The sequence below is a fragment of the Diospyros lotus genome, chromosome 5, assembly GCF_014633365.1.
Source record: "Diospyros lotus cultivar Yz01 chromosome 5, ASM1463336v1, whole genome shotgun sequence".
Taxonomy (NCBI): domain Eukaryota; kingdom Viridiplantae; phylum Streptophyta; class Magnoliopsida; order Ericales; family Ebenaceae; genus Diospyros; species Diospyros lotus.
The window spans coordinates 12,286,533-12,311,827 of record NC_068342.1 but is presented as its reverse complement, the minus strand read 5'-3'; the positions used below and the strand labels follow the sequence as shown (position 1 = coordinate 12,311,827).

The 25,295-nt window shown below is 38.4% G+C and overlaps 1 protein-coding gene across 1 annotated transcript in view; it reads right to left on the bottom strand.

The window, feature by feature from the left end:
• The window catches only part of LOC127802100 (uncharacterized), a 106,760-nt gene that overhangs the window by 57,797 nt on the left and 23,668 nt on the right, over window positions 1–25,295 (bottom strand). The window contains 14 exon segments of the mRNA XM_052337790.1: window positions 284–365; window positions 563–772; window positions 3,117–3,356; window positions 3,452–3,546; window positions 5,201–5,304; window positions 6,396–6,643; window positions 6,733–6,855; window positions 7,081–7,218; window positions 7,877–8,071; window positions 8,143–8,334; window positions 8,461–8,589; window positions 8,693–8,806; window positions 8,908–9,241; window positions 9,367–9,592. Of these exon segments, the coding sequence (XP_052193750.1) occupies window positions 284–365; window positions 563–772; window positions 3,117–3,356; window positions 3,452–3,546; window positions 5,201–5,304; window positions 6,396–6,643; window positions 6,733–6,855; window positions 7,081–7,218; window positions 7,877–8,071; window positions 8,143–8,334; window positions 8,461–8,589; window positions 8,693–8,806; window positions 8,908–9,241; window positions 9,367–9,592 (2,430 nt within the window).

Sequence of the window (25,295 nt, the reverse complement as noted above, 5' to 3'; positions counted from 1 at the left end):
TTAAAGGATGAGAGATTAGGATGTGAAATAACAGAATTCATTCTCTCTAATTCTCTGTCTTTTCTCTCTCTCTCGGCTCTCTCTGTGTTCTTTCTGTTTCTCTCTCTTTCTCAATTACTCTCTCTCTCTTGATTTGTTCCAGAATACCTAAGAAAACCTAGGTCAGGTCTAGGAGCCTGACAATGAGCTATGTAGAAGGAAAGCCACACAGACACATGTAGGTACTTGCATATAAAGAAATAAAATAAACATCATTGCATATTCAACAATAAAAGAAGATTACTTGCTAAGGAAAATGGTTTAGATGGACGAGAAAACCCCAACGAGGAAGATGGAGCAGCCGAAGCACTTGTTGCACTCTGGGACTGCATTTTAAGCAGGGAACGTAGAAAGAGTCAGCATACAAAGTCTTAAATGATGACGAAGGTCTTAAAGGATGAAGGATGCCACAAAGAAAAGAGTCAAACAACTAAGCTTCGAATGATAAGGAAGGATGCCCAAAAAAAAAAAAAGGAGATAATACTCAATGTACTTCCAACTAAAAAGGTATCAAATTGCATGCCTTCTGAATGGCTGCTGCATCACTCAGATCAACAACTGAAGGTTTTGCATCAATGCATTTTATGCAAGGTTGCTCAGAAGATGATACAGAAACTTTTTGAGTGTTCTCCAAGCAAGCTTCATGTCTTTGTTGAGGCTGAGTTGAAGAAGAAATTTGCGACCCAAGTTGTGTGTTAACAGATCCAATTGGTGAGGATGATGAAACAGGCACCTGAGAACTAAGAAGTAAGGCTACGGCCAAATAAATCATTTCTATTCTTTTATTAAAGCATCCATAAATTTTAGCCACAAAAATTGTTGTGATGTAGATGACGAATGTAAATGTAAGATATAAGAGTTGTCAGAAAACAACACCAATACTTAAAGCATGCATTAAACACAAGTTCAAAAAATATTACAACTACATCGTTGAAATCAGTGATTAAAATCTATGCATATTGCTCAATGGAATGGCAACATAGAGTATCAATGCATTACTAAAGCAGGCAACGGGGAGTCATAATGTGTTTCTAGAATCAGAAAATAACATCACAGTGTTGCTGAAACCTTACATGGTGGTTTGTCCATGGTACCCTACTTGATAAATAATTATGCTCTGTTACACGATATCCCTGCTGACCTCTAGGGTTCTTCACGAAAACATTATCATGATACAAGTCCATTAAAAGAAATATTATCAGCAAACAAATAAGATTGAACTTGATATGTAAAACACATAGCTTTGGCAGAAGTAACAAGTAAATGTGATACATAACAAGCATGCATTAGCAGAGGTAAGAATTACGATTTCATGAGATGAGTTGGGGGAGAAGATAATGTTACAAAATAAAAGAAAATAAACTAAAATAAGTAAATTGAAGGTTAAAAGGGCATTCCAAGGCTCTTGCAAGGGTCATGTGTGGATCACCTTTGACGTTACCTTACCCTTGCTTTGCAAAGAGGCTATTCCACAACTCAAATTCATGATCTTTTAGACACAAAAGAGCAACCTCATCATTGCTACAAAGGCCCACCTTCTACGTAAATTGAAGTTTGATGGACCTAAAATTCAGAATTAAGACAACTGCCAGCCTGCCTTCTAAATTCTTAAATATCATTATAGAATCAAAATTGACCAAAAATGAAAAGATGCCAACGGAATATCTCTATAGACAATATGACAACTCTCAACACAGATAGCAAACAATACCAGAACTTTTAGTTGGTCAAAACACTACTCAGAGTAAAAATTAGACTTTAAAGCATCCTAATGTGATTCATCTCACATAATTTACAACTAGAAAAGTGGCAAACAAAAATACAGGACAATTCCCTATTGTGGCTATTGAGATTGCCCTTGAATTCAAATTCAGTTGACGTACTCCAAACTATGGTATAAGATCTCTATAGACAATCCAAAACTCAATGAGCTTAGTATTAGTGACCTATCATTTCCCCATAAAGAGCCCATATCTTATTATTAAGAGTGCGGTGCAGTGCAGGGTTGTGATCTTTACACAAATCTTGTGAGATTTTTTGTATTGGGGTTTTCAGGTTGAGAGTGAGAGTTTATCTTCCATACCCCATTATTCACATAGTGAGCTCTTGTTCCTCCTCCACCCATGAACCTAGGCACATCACAAAACCATATTAAACCTGTGTCTCTGATTTTGATCTTGTGTGGGTGTCACATAATTATTTCTATGTCTAGGTTTATTCCCTAACCAGTAGTATCAGAGATACCTAACAAAGGCAATGCCATGGTCAAATCCCATTGCATACCAAATAATCATGGATTTTGGTTTTCAAAAGAAGCACAGTGACACTGCTAGTCTTAGAGAAAGAGCAGCAGAGGTAAAGTAACTGCATAATTGGCCGTGATGATTATTTCAGTAGTTATAATATGTAAGGCATAAGAAATTATTATTATTACCTGAAAAGGGAAAATTTAACTCCCAAAGAAAAACATTACCTCTCAGTTTCTGATACTTAAAATCACAAAACTATAGCAGAGAAGATGTGAAAATAATTTCACACTAGTTTTTACAGGAATAAGAAGTTCCAATTCTTTCAGAAAGAAGGGATAATTAACTCCTAAACCAAACAGAAACATCACTCTACTTATCTGTTTTTTCTGTTACAAAATTAATAGCAAAAAAGATTGTCTATGCACACTGCGAGGTGTTAGTACAGAAGTCTCAGAACAACATTATTCCCAGTTTTGTACTATTCAAAAGAATGCCCTCAATGAAGACAACCAAGGTCAATCAACATATTTTTGCATGCGAATAAAAGCCAACCCTATGACTGATGGTTGAAATGCATATAACAAAGAGAATTTCACAAACAAGAAATGTCACAGTTAGAAACAACATAAATTTCATGCCCACAATATAAAATGCCTAAAGCAGTCCCTTTATGGACCTTGTAGTTAATGTTCTTCAAAAAATAACATTTCAAAAAAATATATACAACTTCTATAGCAACAATGTTAATGACATCTTCCTTGTAAGCGAGATACTTAGCAGTATTTTGAAATGCAGTACTTGGATAAAGGACACAAAATTATTATGCACCTCCATATTTGTTGATGTAGCTTGAACAGAACCATGTTGTTGATCAGAATCTGCATTATGTCCGAGAACTGACTCTGAATGACCAGATGATATCCTGGAAAGTGCCCTTTCAGCAAATGCAACAAGCTCAGAATGAGTAGCACGCAGGTGAGCTATTTGTAAGATAAGATTGCAGTACTGTGGCAACTCAATCAAACGGTCCACGAACTGTTCCAGAGCTATGGTCCCAAACATGAACATCTGTATCCAGACAGGCCAATGCTAATATACCATTGCAAGAAATAATAATAATAATAATAATAATAATAATAAAGACAGTAAGAAACAATACGAACTTTACTATCTGCAGGTTTATGTAATGCATCCAAAACACCTTGGAGGGCAATACCAAGAGTGAGATCAGTTACTATCCGATGCTTGACAAGAGAGCCTGAGATATGAATCAGAGCCACTCCATGAACATGACATACATACAAAATCAATGTAAAGAAAAATGACAGATAAACTAGAAGAAGCATCTAGAAGACAGTATGTCATGCTAAAAGAAACCATGACCCAGTTTATGTGAGACCTTACAATACAAAGGCTGTTAATTAGTTCAAACATGGAGAAGCCAGCTAGAAGACAAACAATAAAGGATTCAGAGGCTAAAGAAACTCAAGGTTCAAATTAAGATAGAACATAAATTTCACCTGTAAGCAGAACACATGCACTGATCAAATTAAACAAATTCAACTTAAAAGTCAAAGATCATTTAGACATCCTTGTCTAAAAGAACAAACAATTGGTCAGCAAAATGGTCCCCCAAATGTGTCACAACCACTAAGACCATGCAATCTATGAACAAATGTTACATATTTGAATGTTAACTTGTAGATCAAATGTTACATATTTGAATGCAGCGAGACCTCACATGTTACATAGATACATATCCAAAAGGGGTGTCCCCAATGCATCAGGCTCCCTGCATTGTGAGGGCAAAGGAAGGAGCATATTTGTACAGAACCTTCCCTTTGCTTTTTGCAAAGAGGTTGTTTCCCCAACTCAAACCTGAAGCAACTTTACTTCTGCCATCAAGGCTTGCAATTGCATAACGTATACAAATCTATCGCAAAAATTGACAGCTCCAAATATGAACGATCTCACAGAAAAACTACATCACCTTAAATCAGATAACAACTTCATTTAAAGAAAGGAAAATGGACAAAAAATCTAAAGCATTTATTTGTTGAAGGAATTCAAGGTTAGAGATAAAATAGAACATTAGAATACCAAATCAATATCCTTTAAGAAATGCATCACACTAAAGAAACTGCAAATCTTAACTGAAAGGTTAAAGATTATCCAAAAATGCTTAAAAGTCAGCAAAATATCCCCAGAAAGTTTTGGCAAAGCAATTAAAGACCACCAAAACTCTGCATATAGGGATATAGGTCACTCAGGGCTGATCCAACTGGGTTGGTAAAATCATATTCTTATTTTATTTTGTATATGTACCAAAATTGGATAGAGATGTGTGGTCCAATTGAACTCTTATCAGAATATCCTAGTGGGGCACTGCTTACTTGACTAAATATTTTTTAAGTGGGGAAATTGGCACACAGGTAAGACAAAGAGATGTAATAACCACCATGCAAGAAATTGATTGACTCAATCTTACTAGACATATACATTAGAAAGGTAATAACCACCCTAAAAGAGATAGATGTTATGGTGGCAAGAAAGTTAAAACTAAGATGTTTTGAGATGACTAGAAGAATTCCATAGTGAGTGCACTGATTCAAAATTAATGCACCCTAACTTAGTTTTTTGCTTTGATTGTTGATGCAACCATGAACTAGTTGATTACTCTCCTTATGTGGATAGTAGATATAGGAGTAACTTACTAAGAGATACAGAATAAAGCATATGGAGTATCATCATGTTTCAGCTAACATTATGGGAATAGACCCTCCAAGAATTTAAGAAAAAAATTCAAAGCAAATTCAAGAAATTCCTTGCAGTAAAGATTTAACAGAAAAAAAAACCTTAAAGATTCCAAGATTCCAACTAGGTTATTGACCAAAAATCCCATGAAACCTCACCAAATAGAATTGCGGTAAGTTTGAGCTGCTCCTCAGGGTACATGGAGAAAAAATCGTATTCTTCAAATAGATTGCTGATTATGCACTTTAAAATCGATTGTTCCCTGTGAATTCAAATAATTGCAAGCAAATCAATGCCCCTCTAAATCAGATCTTAATAATAACACAGGATTAAAGTTTCAAAGTTCAATATATTATCACCAAACTTCAGCAAAAAGACCTATATATTCAGACAAGAAAATCAAATGATAAAAAATTCGAAATGAGAGACCCACCCCCCCACCCCCCCAAAAGAAAAAAAAAAACACAAGGCCTGCTTTTTCCTAAAAACTTTACAAAAGCATTCAGATTTCCACTACTTCATGTCAAAAAAGAAAGGACAAGTAGATGAAAAAGAGAAGTCAGTCTTAGCATGCAACTAGATCCATGCATGTAGAATGTGGGAAACAACAGAACATTGATCATTGGGAAAGACTTAAAGAACCAATCCTTCTTCCACCAAATATCCATCAACACTAAAACAGGAGCATTTAATGACCAAGGATATTAATTAGTAAAGTAGTTGTTCCACAATCCACTAAATGGATAACAGACATCATTACAATAAGGGTACGTTCGAGATCCCCTTTAGCTAGTAGGATGTAAAAGCTCACCCTCATAAGTAAAAGCCAAAAAACAGTAAGTAGATGTAACTTTACTTATGCTTTGATCATGCCCTGAAAACTGAAAGGTACTTGTATGCCCATCCTACTTAATTTATTTATTCCCTAAAATGGGACGCTAAAAGAAATAAAAGGTTACTCTAGTGTACTTCTTTGTAAGATGGTGGGTTTTACTTGGAAGACAAAAGTCAAACATTTTAGTATCAACAGTGGGAAGGCTGCTCTTCGCTTTCAACTTTATTCAGGCACATTTTAATCTCAAGTAAAATATTTTAATAGTACAACACCATTGTTAAAAAATCGAACTGGTGGAACTGTTTAGTTCTCTATTAAAAATTCAAACTCAATAAAAATCCATTAAATCATATGCTTTTTAAGTTACATGATGGGAATAACTTTTAGATGATGATTTAGAATAACTGAAATAAACAGAAATAAACAAAAAAAATAAATAAGAGCAGGCCAGTGAAAACTGAAATTCTTCTATGTAAGGAAAACATTGCAAAAGAGGATGGATTTAGTAAGTAATCGACCTTTTCTCATTAGATTCTTTGAGTCGAGCAAGCATTTTAATCATTTCATCAGTAGTTAGTTCACCAGTAAACATCTTATAGAAGTAAGAATTTGCCGCCTCCTCCCCCCTCTCAAGGTCAGAGGGCAACAAATTATCAGCACTATAATTCTTCATTCTTGAAGTAGCATTCATGAAGGTTATGTGCAACTTCTCCAATTCATGAGAAATCTGTCTACAGATAGTCAAGCCCTTGTGAGCTCGAAGAACCTGCAAAACATATCATTTATGGGGCTCTGTGAAGTCAGGGAGAAATTTTCATATAACTAACTAGAGGCCAAAATTAGTAGAAGCAAAACCTTCAGTATGGTAGGACTAGTCTCTGAATAAAGTTTCCATACAGCACCAGAATGGCTGGGATGTTCAGAAGAAACTCCCTGAGATATGCCAAACTGAATTTCCTTTAGAAGTTTGAGGCACTCCTGAAAGCAGAAGAAAGGATATTAGCCTAATTTTGCCACTGTTATTTTAACTTTTTTTTCACAGTATTTTATTTCAAAATTGCAAAGATCAATAATAATAGTAAGGAGTAGTGTTTACAAGAAGCTAGCAGCATGAGTTTGTAGTGAACCCTGTTCGTAATAAGCTGACTGGGGTTGTTATGAGAGAGAGAAGAGTAGATGGGGGATAGAGACATCAATCATTACCTCAAAGAAAATATCTTTGTAAGTACTTAAATTAGAAATCAACCATTTCTTCATGTCTATAAGTTCTTTTTGAGAAGCAAGGGCAGCCAGTCTAATGCCAAAATAAGAAGGAACCATATCCAATACCGGCAAGACTATCTGCACCACAAAAGCTATACATGAGAACAAAAATATAAAAAGGGAACTAAAATATTCACACAGGCCTCATATAAAGTCCTAGCTTCCCAAGAATGAATAGTATGTGCACAAGAAGGAAAGACAAATCAACGACTACATTTTCTTTGAGAAGCCAACCAATGGTCTGAGTTTTGGAGCAATATGCACCATGTCACCCAACTTAAGATAGATTTATATAGCAACTAGCAATTTCTTGAAACACACTTGGAGCACACCTGATACCCCCATAAATAAGTACCTCTATTTTAGTTTTAAATTGAGAAGCTTAAGGACACAATCTTGTGAAACACCTTCACATTTATGAGAAAATACTAAGACTAGTTGTTTGAACATAAGTAGTAACTGCTAATGTCCTCTTCTCCTCTCCACACCACCCCCCCCCCCCCCCAAAAAAAAAAAAGAGAAGATAGAGATGCACGCACAAAACTACAGACAGAGATACAATCAAGAAAAGGCTTGAAGTGATGATTAGGTGTCAACAAAGCCATCACCTTTAGTTCCTGGCAGATGTCTAAAGGTAGAAAATAGTTTTCCATAGAGAATTGGAGAAAACAAGCATCATTATTATAGGGACAAAAAATTAACGAACATCAGTACAAAGTTTACTCCAAATATCTACCTTTAGCTCCTGGCAGATGTCTAAAATTCTACTCATATTGCTCGGATCAATGTCATAAGTATCTAAAAATCCCCGCAGCAAAAGATTAGGGTTAACATGCCAGAGATGACGAGCCACAACACTTGCTGTGCTATTTTTAAGCATCATGGGCAAAACAGTTGAAGTGATTTCATTCTGGAGGACGTTATAAGCAGTCTGGAAGAAAATTAGCAAGGTTAATCAAAAAAAGACATGAACGATGTGAACATCAAAGTATATCTATTTACATTAATATGAGCCATCCCAAGCAGTAAGACTTCAGGGCAATGCTCAAGGGGATCTTTGAGCATTGGTCGTATGTCACTGACATGACCCCTCTCAGCTAGCTGACACAGCACCTCGAAAAGTTCAAGGCACAACCATGCATGGTTGGGATGTCCAAGTCGAAACTTATGATCAGACACAGCATGAAAATATCCCTGCAAGAGTAGTTTAGCATTTTAAATCACTCAGAAGCACCATGAAATCATTTTTAAATACTGGATTTCTTTTTTCTTTAGGCATGTCGACATGATTAATAACAGCTGAATGTGAAGAGCATATACCAGTTGTCTTGCAGAATGTGCAAAGTTAAACACTTCAGGTGGTACTGAAACAGCATACTTAAGAAAAGATAGTTGGCCCTCTGTATTCTTCCAAACAGACCCACAGATGGTATGGAGTGGGAATGGTTCCTGCAATTTGAGTTCCAATGAGTTTATACCAGCAACAAAATTGATCTGGTCAATTCACATTAAGATCCAATATAAATATACTGAATTCAGCATGGAAACAAACCTTGCATGTATGCCTGTAGACTGACATAAAGAAGGAAAATGCCGCCTCATCAGGGAAGTAGAATCCCTCATGATCTAGGCTTTCAAAAACACTCATCCAGTTGATTCCAGGAGACTGCAGTTCAACATTTAAAATAAGAAACATTACCAAATTGCAATAGTGCTAAGAGAAGAATATATAAATCAAGATTCAAAGGAATTGAAAATAGAACCCACAAGCTGATTGATTGAATCTATAAGAACATCAATATTCCATGAACTCAATGATGGCATATCAGACAGACGGCAACCAAGAGCAGAACAGAAAGTTGAAAAATCACTGTAATTGTCCTCCATCTCAGAATGTGTTTGAGCAATTGCACCAAGTATCTTAGAGACCATGATTTCAGTCAGCGGTAAGAAGAGAGATAATATCTCTTTGCACTGTGGAACATTAGCTGTGCATCCATAACCCAATTCCTTCATTATATCAGCCATGCTCATCTCCTTTTCCATTTCTAAAATAATAGAATCAAATTCATCCTCATTGTCTTCAAACAAATCCAACTTCCTGGACAGAACAAGACAGACCATAAAAATAATCTTGTTATCTTAAACAAAGTACAAAAATTATATTAACAAAGCAGGAGTCAGTAGCAAAGCTGTGTCGACAGGGCTAGAAATGACAAAAACTACCTCAAGGTAGTCTCAAGCAGTTCGTCAGGAAGCAACGGAGACAAAATAAATTGGTTCCCCTCTTTCAATCGCATTGAAGATGCCATTTTCATGAAGGAATCTAAATGCTTGGAGAGACCCTCAGAATGATGAAGAAACATAAAAATATTCTGAATTTGCTCAACAGAGTTGACACACAAATTTCCAGCAAGTAGTTCCCCAATTTGAGTCATGCAGTAGTTCACCCCTGGAAACCAGTGAAAGGTTAACATCATCGCACAATAAACAATAAGACTACCAAGAAAAACAAAGGTAACTAATCAAGAATAAATGCCTATGCACTATTTTTTTTTTTTTTATTCCATGGAAACTAGAAGAAGGAAGGTGCAGGGGCAGTTGTAGCTTGCACTTACCACACATCCTGAGGTCAGAATTTTCTGAATCAGACAAAGCAAAACCAATTCCAATTTTCTCACATGCGATAAACACAATTTATTTGAGAGATTTTCAAGAAAATTCTCATTGAGCGCTGTACCCCTTAGTGACTCAGAGAGCACTGTACTGAAATTTGGTTTATCCAAGACATATTTGAAAACCGAACCAAGTAGTGGCTCCAGTTGCATTTTCTTTAAATCTTTCTTGTTAATATTCAGGTAATCCAAGAAGGTTTGGAGGATCAATATGCTTCCCTCAGTTCCATATCCAACATATTGTCAAGACAAATATAAATAAATTAACTCAAGTTAGTATAGCACAACCCCTAACTCAACAAATTGATTGGCTTAATGATTCTTTTCAATCTCTCTCTTTATATATTGGGTGTAGGGATTCTTTCCAATATTCATGAAGTGTGAATCTGTAAACTTTGAAAATCATACATAATGTAGGTTCTCAAGTTGCGGTATACACTACATAGTTTCACCTCCTCCCTAAAATTCTAGGGATCATAAAAGATGAGACTGGAGAAAATATGCAGCACTTAGTTAGATCCAGATATACATATAAGTGGGCAAGTATGTATTAAGTGTTACAAACCACACAAAGAAGTAGCAAGTTCAGGCAAAACAGAATTTAGTGGGTCCAGGCATCATGCATTCATAATCAGAAGTATCTACAAAAAACCAGTAGGAAGACCAGCCTAGGAAAAAATAAATAAATAAATCAACATAAAGAACAAATGAAGTCCATCCTCAATATGAAGAAAATTCTTCCATCTTTGAATACCTCTTTTTTTCCAATCTTCACTAGTTGTCTCATTCCTAACTCACCTTCACCATCCCTTTTGCCAAATCATCACACACCACATTGGTGAAATGATATTTCTACATAATCCCATATTCCCCAAAAAATTCCCAGTAATTTAGCTGCTCTGCCTGCAATTCAACCAGAGGTCAACTTGGTGTTAGTGTCACTAGGTGTTAAACCTCCATGCATGATGACTATACTAGCTGAAGCTAACATGCACAGTGCTCTAGCCTCAAGATGAGCATTTAGATGCAGTTTATAAGAAGCCTCCTTGTAGCACTCGACTCGACCTCCCTTCTACTGAGTGAACCCTCAGGCTAAGTTTTCATACTCATTTTAAAAGCAATGGAAACCTTCACTTCACCAAATTGGACAGATCCTCACTCGAATGTACTAACCCTGTGGCTCAAACTTGTTTTTCCAATACTATCCTGTTGCACTCATTCCAACTAGAATCATGTGGCTTTTGGCTAGAATTGAATGTTGTCATGTTACTCCCTATGTCCTTTCTTGATGATCTTGAAAATAACCTCAAAAGGATATAAAACAGAGATCTAACAGGAAATAATTCTCCTAACCAAATTAAATGAGTGCTTTAGCCCCCATTATAACTTGTAATAAGACCATCTTGTTATCATACAAAACAGGTAACTTTCAATCAACCATTTGAATCAAGATAACAGCATCACTTCATGAATTATATGTGAAACAGAGAACACGTTCTTATCAATATACACGATGCATCTGCCTAACACCCCCAACCAGCGGAAGGAAAAGGTCATCTAGAAATAGTGAAATATACAAGTTCAATGCAAAATCACCCAACCACAATTCAAGGCAGAAACATGAATGAAAGGAATATTCAGATCTACACTCCCCGTGAGAGCAATTAATCAATATGAAAACCTAATTGGAAATAAATTAAAGAAATAGTAAAACAGTTAAAGCAGAAAATTCCTAAAAGAAAAATAGAGCAACTCCAACTAAAAGAGTGGAATTTGATTTCAAAACCCAGATCTTCATCAGTGAGAAACCCTAACCAGAAAGAGGTCCTCATCTTAGCTGCTTGCTGAATAGAATCTCTACCCACGATCACTTGCAGTAATTGAAATTGAAGGAGTTTGTGATGAATCTATTTCATCCTTGAATAAAACTAAAGGGCTCGAGCTCAGAAGGTTGATCGAGATTGCAGATGACTTGCTATGTGGCTGTGAAAAGGAGGCTCACTTGGACAACTGGCAACATTCATATCAGAGAGAGAAGGACAATGCACAATGTGGTTTTTGGAAGATTACGATAATAGGAGACGTGGGGTTCTTATTGACGCCACAAAAGTTGTCGTAAATACATGAGTAACCGCACCATGGTTTGTCCATATCAGCACATAATCTGCTGATCTAAGGGGGAAAGGTAGGGTTTAACAAATGTTATCGAATTATTAGTGTTAAATTATTAACTACCATCTAATCTAAAAGCTTAAACTATTAGATAGAGAGTTAACTTTATCATTTTTACTCTAAACGCGTCCCTTTACATGTGGTCAGCCTTCACTACATAATTGGTCCAAATACGTGCAACTATTTAAATAGCAAAGTCAACAATGAGATTTGGACTCAGGACCTTTGCTAGCTCTAATACCATGAACATGTTAAATTGTTGCCCACCATCTAATCTAAAAGCTTGAGCTATTAGAAAAAGGGTTAACCTTGTCTTTTATATTATCATTTTTACTCTCAACAAATAGTTTATGGTGTCCTCCTAACTAAACCCAAGAATAGGCTTGTTGATGGTTGGTTAGTCAAATCCAGGTTTTACAGTATTTACTCATGGAATAGGCCTAAGAGGGTGTTGGGATTAACTTATTTTTGGTCAAATAGAACTTATAAGCTTTTTAACAACTTAAATTTTTTGTTACATGTTTTGGCACGAATTTATAAGCTACCTAGCTTATAAGCTCTTCCAACAGCTTTTTTCAAAAGCTGGTACCCCCTAGCTTTTTCTGGAGAGCCAATAAGATATCTCAAAAAAAAAAAAAAAAAAACTCTTGTTGACCAAGTAAAAGACCAAAAAGCACCCCCTAAAACCTAGAATTTCTAAATAAGTTCTTACAGATTATAAGCTGTAAGAGCTCATAAGCTCCTATAATTTAAGCTAAGTGAAACACCCTCTAAATCAGCTTTCCCTTTTCAATTAAAACACCTTATAACCATACCAGATGACACTGCAGATACAATAATATTACAAGAAAATGCAGATCATGTACAAAAAATTAATTAGTGCACTAGATTTCATTATAAAGCTATTTGTAAATTGACCAAGAGTTTTGCTCTGTCAATTTTTGGCACCACACCATCACTCCAAGATTTAGCAGTTAATTACACAGGGGCGCATCTATATTTACTTTCTTATTGTTAATAAATTAAATATCTTGACACCAGAACGTGGATGGCTGCTCAATCCGATATTGGTGAGGTTAAAACCCCACGACAAATGGACAAAGTTAATGTAGATGAACAGCTGAATCACCACCTTGGTAGGCCACACCAAGGATATAGTTACACTCCAATCCTTAAGAATCCACCACAAGGAAAAAGAGCAAATAAGAGAAATCTTTCTCCAGAGAAGACTTATGATTCCATTTCAATTGATGATAAAACTACTACACAACATCTCTATTTATAGAAGGGAATCCTAAACTAAAAAGGAAAATAATTATATTAGGAATAGGAATCCAACTCCAAATAAGAATAAGAATCTAAAACTAAAAGGAAATAAGAATCCTAAATCAAAAAGGAAAATAAAATATATTTCTCAAACAATTAGGAATCCTAAATCATATCAAGCTCCCCTTGGTTGGAGAAGACTAGTCCTCGAGTCTTTACTTGTCTTCATCTCCATGGAATGGTAATAAATCAGCAATATTGAATGTAGTAGACACACCATAGTCTCTTGGAAGCTCAACTTTGTAGGCATTCTCATCAATCAGCTTGATCACCTAGAACGGTCCATCAGCTCGAGGACTAAGCTTCTTGTAAGGACTCGGAGAAAATCTTTCTTTCCTTAGATGAATCCATACAAATCTCCTTCCTTGAAAGTAGCAGGTTTGCGAAACTTGTTTGCTTGCTTTTGATAACACTTATTTTGCTTCAAAATCTATTCTCTAACTTGCTCATGTAGTTTCTTGATCTCTTTAGCCCTCTAGTTAGCATCCCCACTAAATCGTTGCTTATGACTATTCGTGCAAGTTCAATAGGAGTGATTGTATTTCGTCCATAGACAATCTCAAAAGGACTTCAACCAATAGTTTGACTTGGAGATCGATTGTAGGCCAACTCTGCTTGAGTCAATAACAAATCCCAATAGCGAATATTTTTGCCAATAAAGCTTCTCAACAGATTTCCCAAACTTCTATTCACAGGTTCAGTTTAACCACCAGTTTGTGGATGTGCTGTCGATCTAAACTGCAATTGCATCCCCATCTTGCACCATAACATTCTCCAAAAATGATTCTTGAACTTCACATCGCGATCAGAAGTAATAGTCTTTGGAATCTCATGTAGAAACAATCTCTTGAAAGTACAAATCGGCAACTTGAGTAGCATAAAAAAGTCTTGTTAGATGGAATAAAATGAGCCATCTTTGAAAATCGATCAACAACTACCATAAAAAAATCTTTATTCCTTTGAGTTTGAGGTAAGCTAATAACAAAATCCATGCTAACATCCTCCCAAGGATAGAAAGAGGCTAAGCTATGAAAGCTATGAACTTCATGAAGTGAGCAAGGTGTTAGCCAATTGCTGATAGCTTCCACCTTTAGCTTGAGTCCATCTCAATGCCATTGTTTGATATAACATAGCCAAGGAATATCACCTTATCCATAAGAAAGTGACATTTCTTGAGATTCGCATATAGATTTTGCTCCCTTAAGATGTCAAAGACTAGACAAAGATGGGCCAAATGTTCTCTTTGATTTCAACTAGACACCAAAATATCATCAAAATAAACAACAAATTTGCCAATGAAAGGTTGAAATACCTTGTTCATAAATTGCATAAAAAGTGCTTGGGGCATTGGGGAGACCAAAAGGCATCACCATCCATTCATACAACCCATCTCTTGTCTTGAAAGCAGTCTTCCATTCATCTACCGGTTGCATTCGAATTTGATGGTATCCACTTCGCAAATCAATATTTGAAAAGACTGATGCACCATGTATTTGATCTAGCAGATCATTAAGACAAGGAATAAGAAAACGGTATTTGATAGTGATCTTGTTGATGGCACGACTGTCAATGCACATATGCCATGATCCATTCTTCTTTAGTACAAGAAATGCTGGTACCTCACAAGGACTCATGCTTTCTTTCACTAATCCTTTGGCTACAAGTTCAATGACAACTTGTTGCAACTCCTCATTCTCCTTTGGACTCATTCTGTATGCAGCTTTATTAGAAATTACAGAACCAGGAATGCAGTATTGAGTTTCTCGCATTGAAGGTAATCCAACTAGAATCTCTTCCAGAACAACATCTTCGTACTCTTTTAATAAGGACTTAACCAATTTTGGAAGTTCTTAACCGTTCTCATTTTCTTCTAACACAGCCAAGGCACACACAACTTTAGCTTCTTCTAATGCTCTTGCAAACATTGATTTTGATACAACATCACGCGTCTAATCAACTAAACTTGATAAAAAATTCTTCTTAAAGGGCATCAATACTATCTTTGCACCATCTTTCTTGAATGAGTAAGTATCTTGTACCCATCATGAATGGCTTGATGATCATATTGCCAAGGCCAACCTGTGAGAAATAAATTGTATCGTATATTTACATAAGTGGTACAACCCCATTTATAGGGTTGGAAATTACACTATAGGAAAGATTACATTTGTGCTAAAACTAGGAAAGATAGGCTATACAAAAAATGGGAAAGGTTGACTACACAAGGGATAGGAAAGTATCCAAAAATAGTTTCTAAACTAGGGATAGGATCAGCTACTAATCTAGGGATGATTTGACCAATAAATCTCTTGAGATCCCAATCAACATTCCCCATATTTTTGCCCAGGAATTGACACTCCCTCTCAAGATGGGAATGTTTGTCATTCCCAACTTGCACAATAACTCCTCAAATCTCCTTGTAGGTAGTCCCTTTGTCAATATATCAACCAACTGATATTCGGAGGGAACAAAGGGAATACAAATTAATCCAACCTCTAGTTTCTCCTTTATAAAATGTCAATCTATGTCAACATGTTTTGTTCTATCATGTTGCATTGGATTATATGCAATACTGATAGCTGACTTGTGGTCACAAAACAACTTGATTGGTCCACTACCAACAAGCCTTAGGTTAATTAGAACAATCTTCAGCCATAACAATTCACATAGTTCAAGGGCCATAGCTCGAAATTCTACCTCAACAATGGACCTAGCAACTATATTCTGCTTTTTACTTCTCCATGACACCAGATTCTCTCCTAGAAACACACAATAACCAGTTGTAGATCACCTATCAACTAGGGAACCTACATAGTCGACGCCTGTGTAACCTACAATAGCTAGGTCATTCCATGATTTAAACAAAATTCCTTTCCCGAGTGTGGACTTTAGGCAACATAAAATTCTCCTAATTGCATGCATGTGTTCTTCAATTGGATTGTGCATAAATTAACTGATCAGGCTAACAACAAATGTAATGTCAGGTCTAGTATTAGATAGATAGATTAGGCGATCAACCAACCTTTGTTACGTTCCTTTGTCAACCAGCTAACAGTTAGGATTTTCACCTATTTTGAGATTTGGTTCCACTAATGTGATGTTGTTTTTCCTCCTAACAACCCAATTTCCTTCAACAAATCTATTATATACTTCCTTTGGGAAAGGAAGATTCCTTATTTGGAGTAGGCTACTTCTATTCCCAAGAAATACTTGAGTTTACCAAGATCCTTAATCTCAAATTCCCTTGCAAGGCTTTCTTTTAGCTATTGTTGCTCCTTAGCATCATTTCCAATAACTATGCTCCTTAGGCTTGCACACCTTGCTTGAACCTTCCTTATCAAACCCTAGTGGTGACTCCATAAGAACTTCCTCCTCTAAATCACCATGAAGGAAGGTAGTTTTTACATCAAATTGTTGTAACTACCAACCATAACATCCCAAGTTTGGTTCTTTTCCAAGGCTCTCATCTCTTCTTGCATAGCCTATGTCCAATTCTGATCCTTTAATGCCTTGTCAACTGTTTAGGAATGGCAATGGCATCAAGAGAAGACAAGAAGCATTTGTGTTGGGGTGTGAGCCGATGATAAGAAATGTAGTTGGCCAGTGGATGTTGTGTACAACATCTAATCCCTTTTCTAACAGCAATAGATAAGTCCAAATCACTGGGAATAGAATTGGAATGAGTAGGGGACTAAGGGATTTCAATACCTAACCTAGAGGCAAATGTTGGCTCAAGCTGGGAATCCGGAATGAGCTGAGATCTTCTCTTGAAGACATAGGAAGAGCCTTTAAATCTCACAGGAGGTGGCAGCAATGGTTGTGTTGTAGGAGCTTGTGTGTCCTGCTCACCAAAACCTGAATCTAAGGAATCAAGTGTCATGACCCTAGGATACGAGAAGGATAATTGTGTAATTGGGGCTGCTTATTGTTGTGGGTTAGTTAGAAGTATTTGGTTGTTGCTCTGTTGTTGTGAATTAGTTAGAGACACTGGTGGTTGCTCCGTTTGTTGGGTTTTCAATTACTATAACTGAAGAACAGCTAGGAAAACCTATAAAGGAGTTAGCTGTAAGAAGATGGGTATCAAAGAAATGAAAGATGGAATCTTTTCCCTCAACTTCTCTGATCTCTCTCTTTCTCTGCTCTTTCTGTAATTCTTCCCCAATTCTTGTTGTAATTCCTCCTCTTTCGGTCTAATTCCCCCTTAATTTCTTCCAAATTTCCTATTTAAACCCTAAGCAAACCCTAGGATCGTGTCATCAAGCACATGTGAGTTTGAGGCAGGTTTAAGTTGAGGTTCAGCTGTGGCTTGCTCTACTTCCAACTGTCTCAAAGGAACCAAATCCAAAGTAGGAAGGTCACCACTAACAGTCTCCCCCTAGTGACCAGGAAGAGTAGACTCAAAAAAAGGTTTGAGTTTTAATAAAAGTGACATCCTTGGACATAGAATTTCCGAGAGGGAGGATAATAGCACTTGCATCCCTTTTGTGTAAGAGAATAGCCAAGAAAGATGCACTTAAGTGCCCGAGGATCAAGCTTGTCTCTGTGGTGTTTAGAAATATGAATAAAGATACAGAGTCAAAAACTTTGAGGGGAAGAGAGGTATGAAGAATGACATCCGAAAAATGCAAAGAAAGACACTCTAATGGACTTTGGTTTTGGAGAAGTTTAAAAGGAACTTGATTAATGAGGTGGGCAGCAATTAAAACTGCTTCCCCCAAAAAATGTCTGGGAACATCATGATGATGTAGGAGGGCTCAAGTAACATTGAGTAAATGCCTCATTTTGTTGAGAGGGGGGGGGGGGTATCAATGTAGGAGGATTCATGAGCCTTGCTGAAAGAAATAATGAAGATGTTGATTGAAAATTGAAATAGACCCCTACATTATCAGTACGAAACCTCCTAATAAGGGATCCAATCATCACAAACTACACTTCAGATAGTATAGCCCATTCTATTCCTTAGCAACACCAATCATCTTTCCCAAGTCCAGTTCCTGAAAAACACAAGCATGAGGAAAGAAAACAGCACAACAGTTAAGGTCTCTGGTTAGCCGATGAACAGAAATGAGGTTGGTAGAGAGGTTAAGGACATAAAGAACATGTTGAACAAGGAGTGATGGATTGAGAATAACACTTCCCCGACCTTCTATAGGAACTGTATGACCATTGGCTACAGTTATTCTTTTGGGACTAGACATAGGTTTATAGGTTTCAAAAACAGTTGAGTCATAGATCATGTGATCAATAGCTCCTGAATCTAAAATCCATAAGCCATTCTTAACAGTTTGTGAAGCAGTAAAAAAAACTAGAGGCAAGACATGTACCTATTTGCGCTAGAGAACAAGAACCATTTTGAATAGTTTTCAAAAATGATTTCAACTTATTGATTTCTTCTGCATTCAGTTCACCTAGTTCAGAAGTTGAAACAGGATTTGTTTTTCCTGGGTTCCCTCAAGTTCCTTGATTATGAGATGGGCTTGAGTTTGGTTTCTACGTTGAAATTCTGGAAGCCTCCCATCTTACTTAAAACAACCTCTTTTCCATGCAACTTAAAACATGTCTCTCCAGTGTGCTTTGGTTTCTTGCAATATGAACACCACAAACCTTCCCAGCCTTGTTGTCTAGGGTGAGAGCCATTCCTTCCTTGTTGTGACCTGGAACATGAGACATCCATCTTGTTGGAAATCACAGTTGAACCTCAAGATTAGACTCATCAAACATAGCTATTCTTCTATGTTCTTCACAACGGATCATACAAAACACTTCATTCAAGGATGGAAGTTTCTCCCTGCTAAGAATTTGAAACCTCACTTGATCATACTCGAGATTGAGACCAGCCAAGAATTGCACAATCTTATCTCTTTCAAGTATTGGAAGTAAGAGTGGCAGCATCTTCACTGCACACCATCTTTATGTCTTGATAGTGATACAACTCAAGCCAATAACCATTCATCATATTGTAATAATCAGTCATTGATAGAGATCCCTACTTGGTAGGGCTTATTTTTGTTTTAATCTCAAAGATAACAGAGACATCTTGCACTTTAAAATAGGTAATTTTTACTATTTCCCAAATATCCTTAGCTGTAGACAGAAACATATATGTCAGGACCCTACAGTGGTTGGATGGTTAAGAGGGTTGTAGGAGTGGTTGTAACAGTAGGTTGTTAAATAGTGTGAGAAAACAATTATGAGAGAAAAACCTAAGAAATTAGTCTCTTAGTGTGTTATTTATAATAGGCACAACGTGCCTAATAACCTACGGGCTTAGTCTAATTACACATAGTTATAACAAATAAATAAATAAAACTCATAAAACAATATGCAATATATCTAATTATACTAATAATTCTAATACTCCCCCTCAAGCTGGAGCATAGACATCATATGTACCAAGCTTGTTACAGATATATTCTATCCGATGACCGTTCAGAGACTTGGTGAAGACATCGGCAAGTTGATCGCTGAAGTTAACAAATTCTGTAACAATAACACCTTCAATCAGATTTTCTCTAATAAAGTGATAGTCGATTTCAATATGCTTAGTCCGCTCATGGAACACTGGATTGGAAGCAATGTGCAAGGCAGCCTGATTATCACAAACAAGCTTCATAGGGGACACTTCACAAAACTTGAGTTCCTCCAAGAGTTGTTTAAGCCAGATGAGCTCACAAGTTGCATTAGCCATAGCCCGATACTCTGCCTCTGCACTGGATCTAGCTATTACATTATGTTTCTTACTTTTCCAAGAAATCAGATTTTCTCCAACAAGAACACAATATCCAGAGGTCGACCGACGATCAGAAGGAGAGCCAACCCAATCTACATCTGCATAACAACAAATATCTATGTGCCCCTTATCCTCGTAGAGTAACCCTTTACCCGGTGCTCGTTTGATATATCTCAGAATCCGGATAACAGCATCCCAGTGAGAATCACATGGAGAATTGAGAAACTGACTCACCACACTCACAGCAAAAGCAATGTCGGGACGAGTGACTGTGAGATAGTTCAGTTTGCCTACCAATCTTCTATACCTTCCAGGATCTGAGTAAGACTCCCCCTGTCCCGGCAAGAGTTTGACATTTGGGTCCATTGGGGTGTCAATTGGTTTGCAGTTCACCATACCAGTTTCTTCTAAGATGTCAAGTGCATACTTCCTCTAAGAGATTGAGATCTCATCTCTTGATTGAGCAACTTCAATACCCAAGAAATATCGGAGTTTGCCTAGGTCTTTAATCTGAAAGTGCTAATGGAGATGTTCCTTCAGATTTTGTATACTAACCTGATCGTTCCCTGTGATAACAATGTCATCTACATAAACAACGAGGTAGATACATAAAGAAGAAGAATATCGATAGAAAATTGAATGATCAGCTTCGCTTCGAGTGAGACCAAAAGCTTGAACCACAGTGCTAAACCTGTCGAACCACGCTCGTGGAGATTGTTTCAGGCCATAGAGAGACTTCTTGAGTTTGCAGACTACATTGGACTCCCCCTGAGCAACAAAACCAGGTGGTTGCTCCATATAAACCTCTCTTACAAATCACCGTGAAGAAATGCATTCTTAATGTCCAATTGATAGAGCAGCCAATGACGCGTGGCAACCATAGAGAGAAATAGGCGAACAGAGGCCATTTTAGCAACTGGAGAGAAGGTATCACTGTAATCCAGCCCATAAATCTGTGTAAAGCCTTTGGCAACTAACCTGGGCTTTAAGACGTTCCACCTGTCCGTCGTGGCCCACTTTAGGGGTGAACACCCACCGACAACCAACGGGAGTCTTTTCTGGTGGCAAAGGCACCAAATCCCAAGTGCCAGTAGAATTCAAAGGACCCATCTCATCTAACATAGCCTAGCGCCAACCAAGATGGGACATGGCTTCACCAGTGGTTTTAGGAATAGAAATAGAAGAAAGGCTTGAAACAAAAACACTATAAGCAGGTAGCAAACGGTCATAACACAAAAAATTATAAAGAGGATGTGGATTGCGAGTAAACCGTGTACCTTTGCAGAGTGCAATAGGAAGGCTGTTGGGCTGAGGATCCGTGGCAGGAGTGACCACTGACGGAGAGAGTGAGTCAGGAGAGTCGTAGTTAAGAGGAATGCCGGTGCCAGGAGCAGGATGAGGACGACGGTGATAAGTAAGAAGTGGAGAAGTCGGGGAGTGTGGATCGGAAGATGGAAGTGAAGGGTCCACCAAGGAGGAGATAGACGGATTTGATAAGGGCAACGAAAGAGAAGGAATAGGCAATACTTGGTCAAGACGCCGTGAATCAGGCTGAACAACAGAGAAGAAAGACTGTTGTTCAAAGAATGTGACATCAGCAGACATAAGATAGCGGTTCAACTCAAGAGAGTAACACTTATAGCCTTTCTGCAACCGACAGTAACCGAGGAAAATACACTTGAGGGATTTGACAGCAAGTTTATCCTGTCCTGGTGAAAAGGAATGTACAAAACAGATACATCCAAATACACGAAGGGGAACAAAATAAAGGGGTTGGGAGGGGAACAAAAGAGCGTGAGGAATGTTGTCCTTTAACACTGAAGATGGCATGCGATTAATCAGATAACACGCAGTAAGAACAACATCTCCCCAGAATTTGGTGGGAAGATTGGCATGTAAAAGTAGTGTTCGTGCAGTTTCAATGAGATGGCGATTTTTACGCTCGGCAACACCATTTTGTTAAGGTGTATAAGGACAAGAAGATTGATGCAGAATGCCACGAGTAGTCATAAAAGTAGTAAATTGAGAATAAAAGTACTCAGGGGCATTATCACTACGTAAAGCACGTATAAAAACTCCAAACTGTGTTTTTATTTCAGCAATGAATGTCTGAAAGACAGAAAACAACTCAGACCGACTCTTCATGAGAAACAACCAAGTGCAACGAGAAAAGTCATCAATGAAAGTAACAAAATATGAGAAACCAAGAGTAGAATTGACACGACTGGGCCCCCATACATCAGAGTGCACAAGAGAAAACGGAGCCTCAGCCCTATTATTGACACAACTGGAAAAAGAACTACGTGCGTGTTTACCACGCTGACATGACTCACAATAAAAAATAGACAACGATGACAAACTAGGAACTAATTTCTTCAATTTGGAGAGGTTGGGATGACCAAGACGAGAGTGGATAAGATCTGGGAAAGTAGCACTCGTGCAAGCCATCGGCATAGCAAGATGATAGTGACCCTATGACTCACACCCAACACCAATCGTCCGCCCCATACCCTGGTCTTGTACACAAACAGAGGTAGGAGTGAAAGTGACTGAGTAGTTAAGGGTTTTAGTAAGCTGGCTAACTGAAATCAAATTGAAAGGACTGTCAGGGACATATAAAACCGAATTTAAAGATAAAGATGAAGTGGGTGTGGTTTGGCATATCCCTTTAACTGCAGTTTTGGTGCCATTAGCTAGAGTAACTGTAGGCAAGGTATCAGAATAAGTAAGTGAAGAGAAAAGAAGTTCATTACCACACATATGATCAATGGCGCCAGAATCTATAATCCAAGGACCAAGAGATGGGCTTTTAGCAACGCAAGCAACGGGATTACCAGGATGAGACTGTTGGGTGGCCTGAAACTTCAAAAAGACATCATACTCAACTGTAGACATAGGTATCAACTATGAACTCGGTGCAGATTGGACAGAACTAGGATCACTCTGGAATGCATGAGCTGCACTGGTAGATGATGTAGGCGGAGCAGCGGGCCGACCATGTTTCTTCCAACACCTGTCCTCAAGATGACCCAATTTCTTACAAAAGGTACACTGTGAACGTGTCCGATTATTATTACGGCCTCTATTTCCTCCTGAGTGAGAAGCTGATAGGATACCAGATAGCAAGTTCAACAGCAATCAATATCAATGGTTTTCCAATAATTTGCAGCAAGGAAAATAAGAACAATAGGGCATTCGAGAGGCCCCAACTCTCCAACAATCTCCTACAAAATTCCACCCTCCTCTCTCACTTTCTTTCTCTTATTTATACCCCATCCTACTCAACATAACTGCCTCTGGCAGCACATGCTGGTTTGTTACAACAAACCAGCTATTTCCCCTACTATCCTCCACCCATTTTACCTTCTAGCCCCTGCCCCTTGTGCTGCCTTTGGTAGGTCCAATGGACCGGGGGCCTATCATTACCCCCCCCCCCCCCCCCCCGCTCACTTTCACCTTGTCCTCAAGGTGGAAATCTGGAAATTGTTGCTAAAGGAGGTGAACTGGTTCCCATGTTGCTTCTAAAGGGGGCAGCCCCTTCCATTGAATTAAAACCTCCCTGCCTTGTAGATTACTTCCTGTTCCCGATCGAACCCCCAGAATTGCCTCGGGTTCTACCAACAGCTCCAAATCTGCACTCAGCTGGCTGGGAACTTGCACACTAGCCCTCAACGCCCCTCTTGCCTCGCGTAATTGGGACACGTGGAAGACGGGGTGGATGTTGCAATGGGAGGGCAGTGTTAATTTATAAGCAACCGGTCCTACCTCCTTTTCCACTTCAAATGGACCATAAAATCGAGGTGCCAATTTCTCATTGGAGCGACCAGCCAGCGATTTTCTACGATATAGCCGTAATTTCAAATAAATCAAGTCCCCCACTTTGAAGTTTACCTCTCTTCTCTTCATGTCAACACCTCTCTTCATTACTGATTGAGCCCTCAGCAATTGAGTCTTCAAGTCATCCAAAATCTTATCCCGTTCAACTAATTGCCGCTCCACCATGGACACCGGCGTGGTACCTCTTTCAAACCTCACCAAGGCTGGAGGTTCTCTGCCATACACCACCTGAAAAGGGGTCGTCCTTGCAGCTGTGTGGTAGGATGTGTTGTACCATAGTTCAGCCCAAGGCAGCCACATGGACCAAGATTTCGATTGAGAGGAAGCAAAACAACGCAAATATGTTTTCAAGGTCCAATTTAGTACCTCTGTTTGCCCATCAGTTTGTGGGTGATAGGCGGTGCTTCGATGTAGTTTAGTACCTTGGAGGTGAAACAATTCCTCCCAAAATCGGCTCATGAAAATTTTGTCCCTATACGATACAATAGACCTTGGGAGGCCATGTAACCTTACTATCTCCTTAACAAAATTTCCAGCCACTTCCCCTGCAGTAAATGGATGTTTCAGCCCGATAAAGTGCCCATATTTACTTAGTCGATCTACTAAAACCAATATTGAATCCATTTTGCCCGACCTAGGTAACCCCTCAATAAAGTCCATAGCTATATCTTCCCAAACTTGGTTAGGGATGGGGAGAGGCTGCAGCAATCCCCTAGGCAGTGTTCTAAAAATCGGCCTAGGCGGCCGCCTAGGTGCTAGGCGGCCGCTGGCCGCCCCGAAATTGCCCTAGTCGGGCCTCCTAGGCGCCGGCCCGAGTAATCGGCTGGCTTGGGTGCCTAGGCGGCCCCTAGTCGGCCTGCGCGCCTTGGCGCCCAACTCGTTGGCTCAGCCATTTTTAGGGTTTTTTTTGCTAAATCATTAAATCGAACCTCTCAACATCTCCCTATTTCTCTCTTCTCACCTGAACGCTGTCGCCGCCTCAACGCTGTCGCCTCAACACCGCCAAGCTTCATCGGCCCGCCAGTAGCTCACCGCTGTCGCTGCGTCCAGCTCGATCCTCGCCGCCAAGCTTCATCGTCACCGCCTCTTATCTGTCGCGTCCTCGTCGTCCTCAGTGTCATCGTCGCCGCCCCCGTCCTCGCCGTCGAGCTCCATCTCCGCTGCGGCAAGCTCCATCTGTCGTAACCTCTCTCTCTCTCTCTCTCCCGTCTCCCCGTCTCTCTGTGTGGTTATTGGGGCATTTGCTCCGTTTTTGTTTTTTGTTTTTATTTTATTTTATTTTTCTTTTCTATTTAATATTTATATATAATTATAGATTTATATTTAGTTTTATTATTAATTATATATATTCTATAATATTTCCAAAAAATCCACTTAGCTGTTTGCTTATAGTATTGATTGTATGACTAATTAAA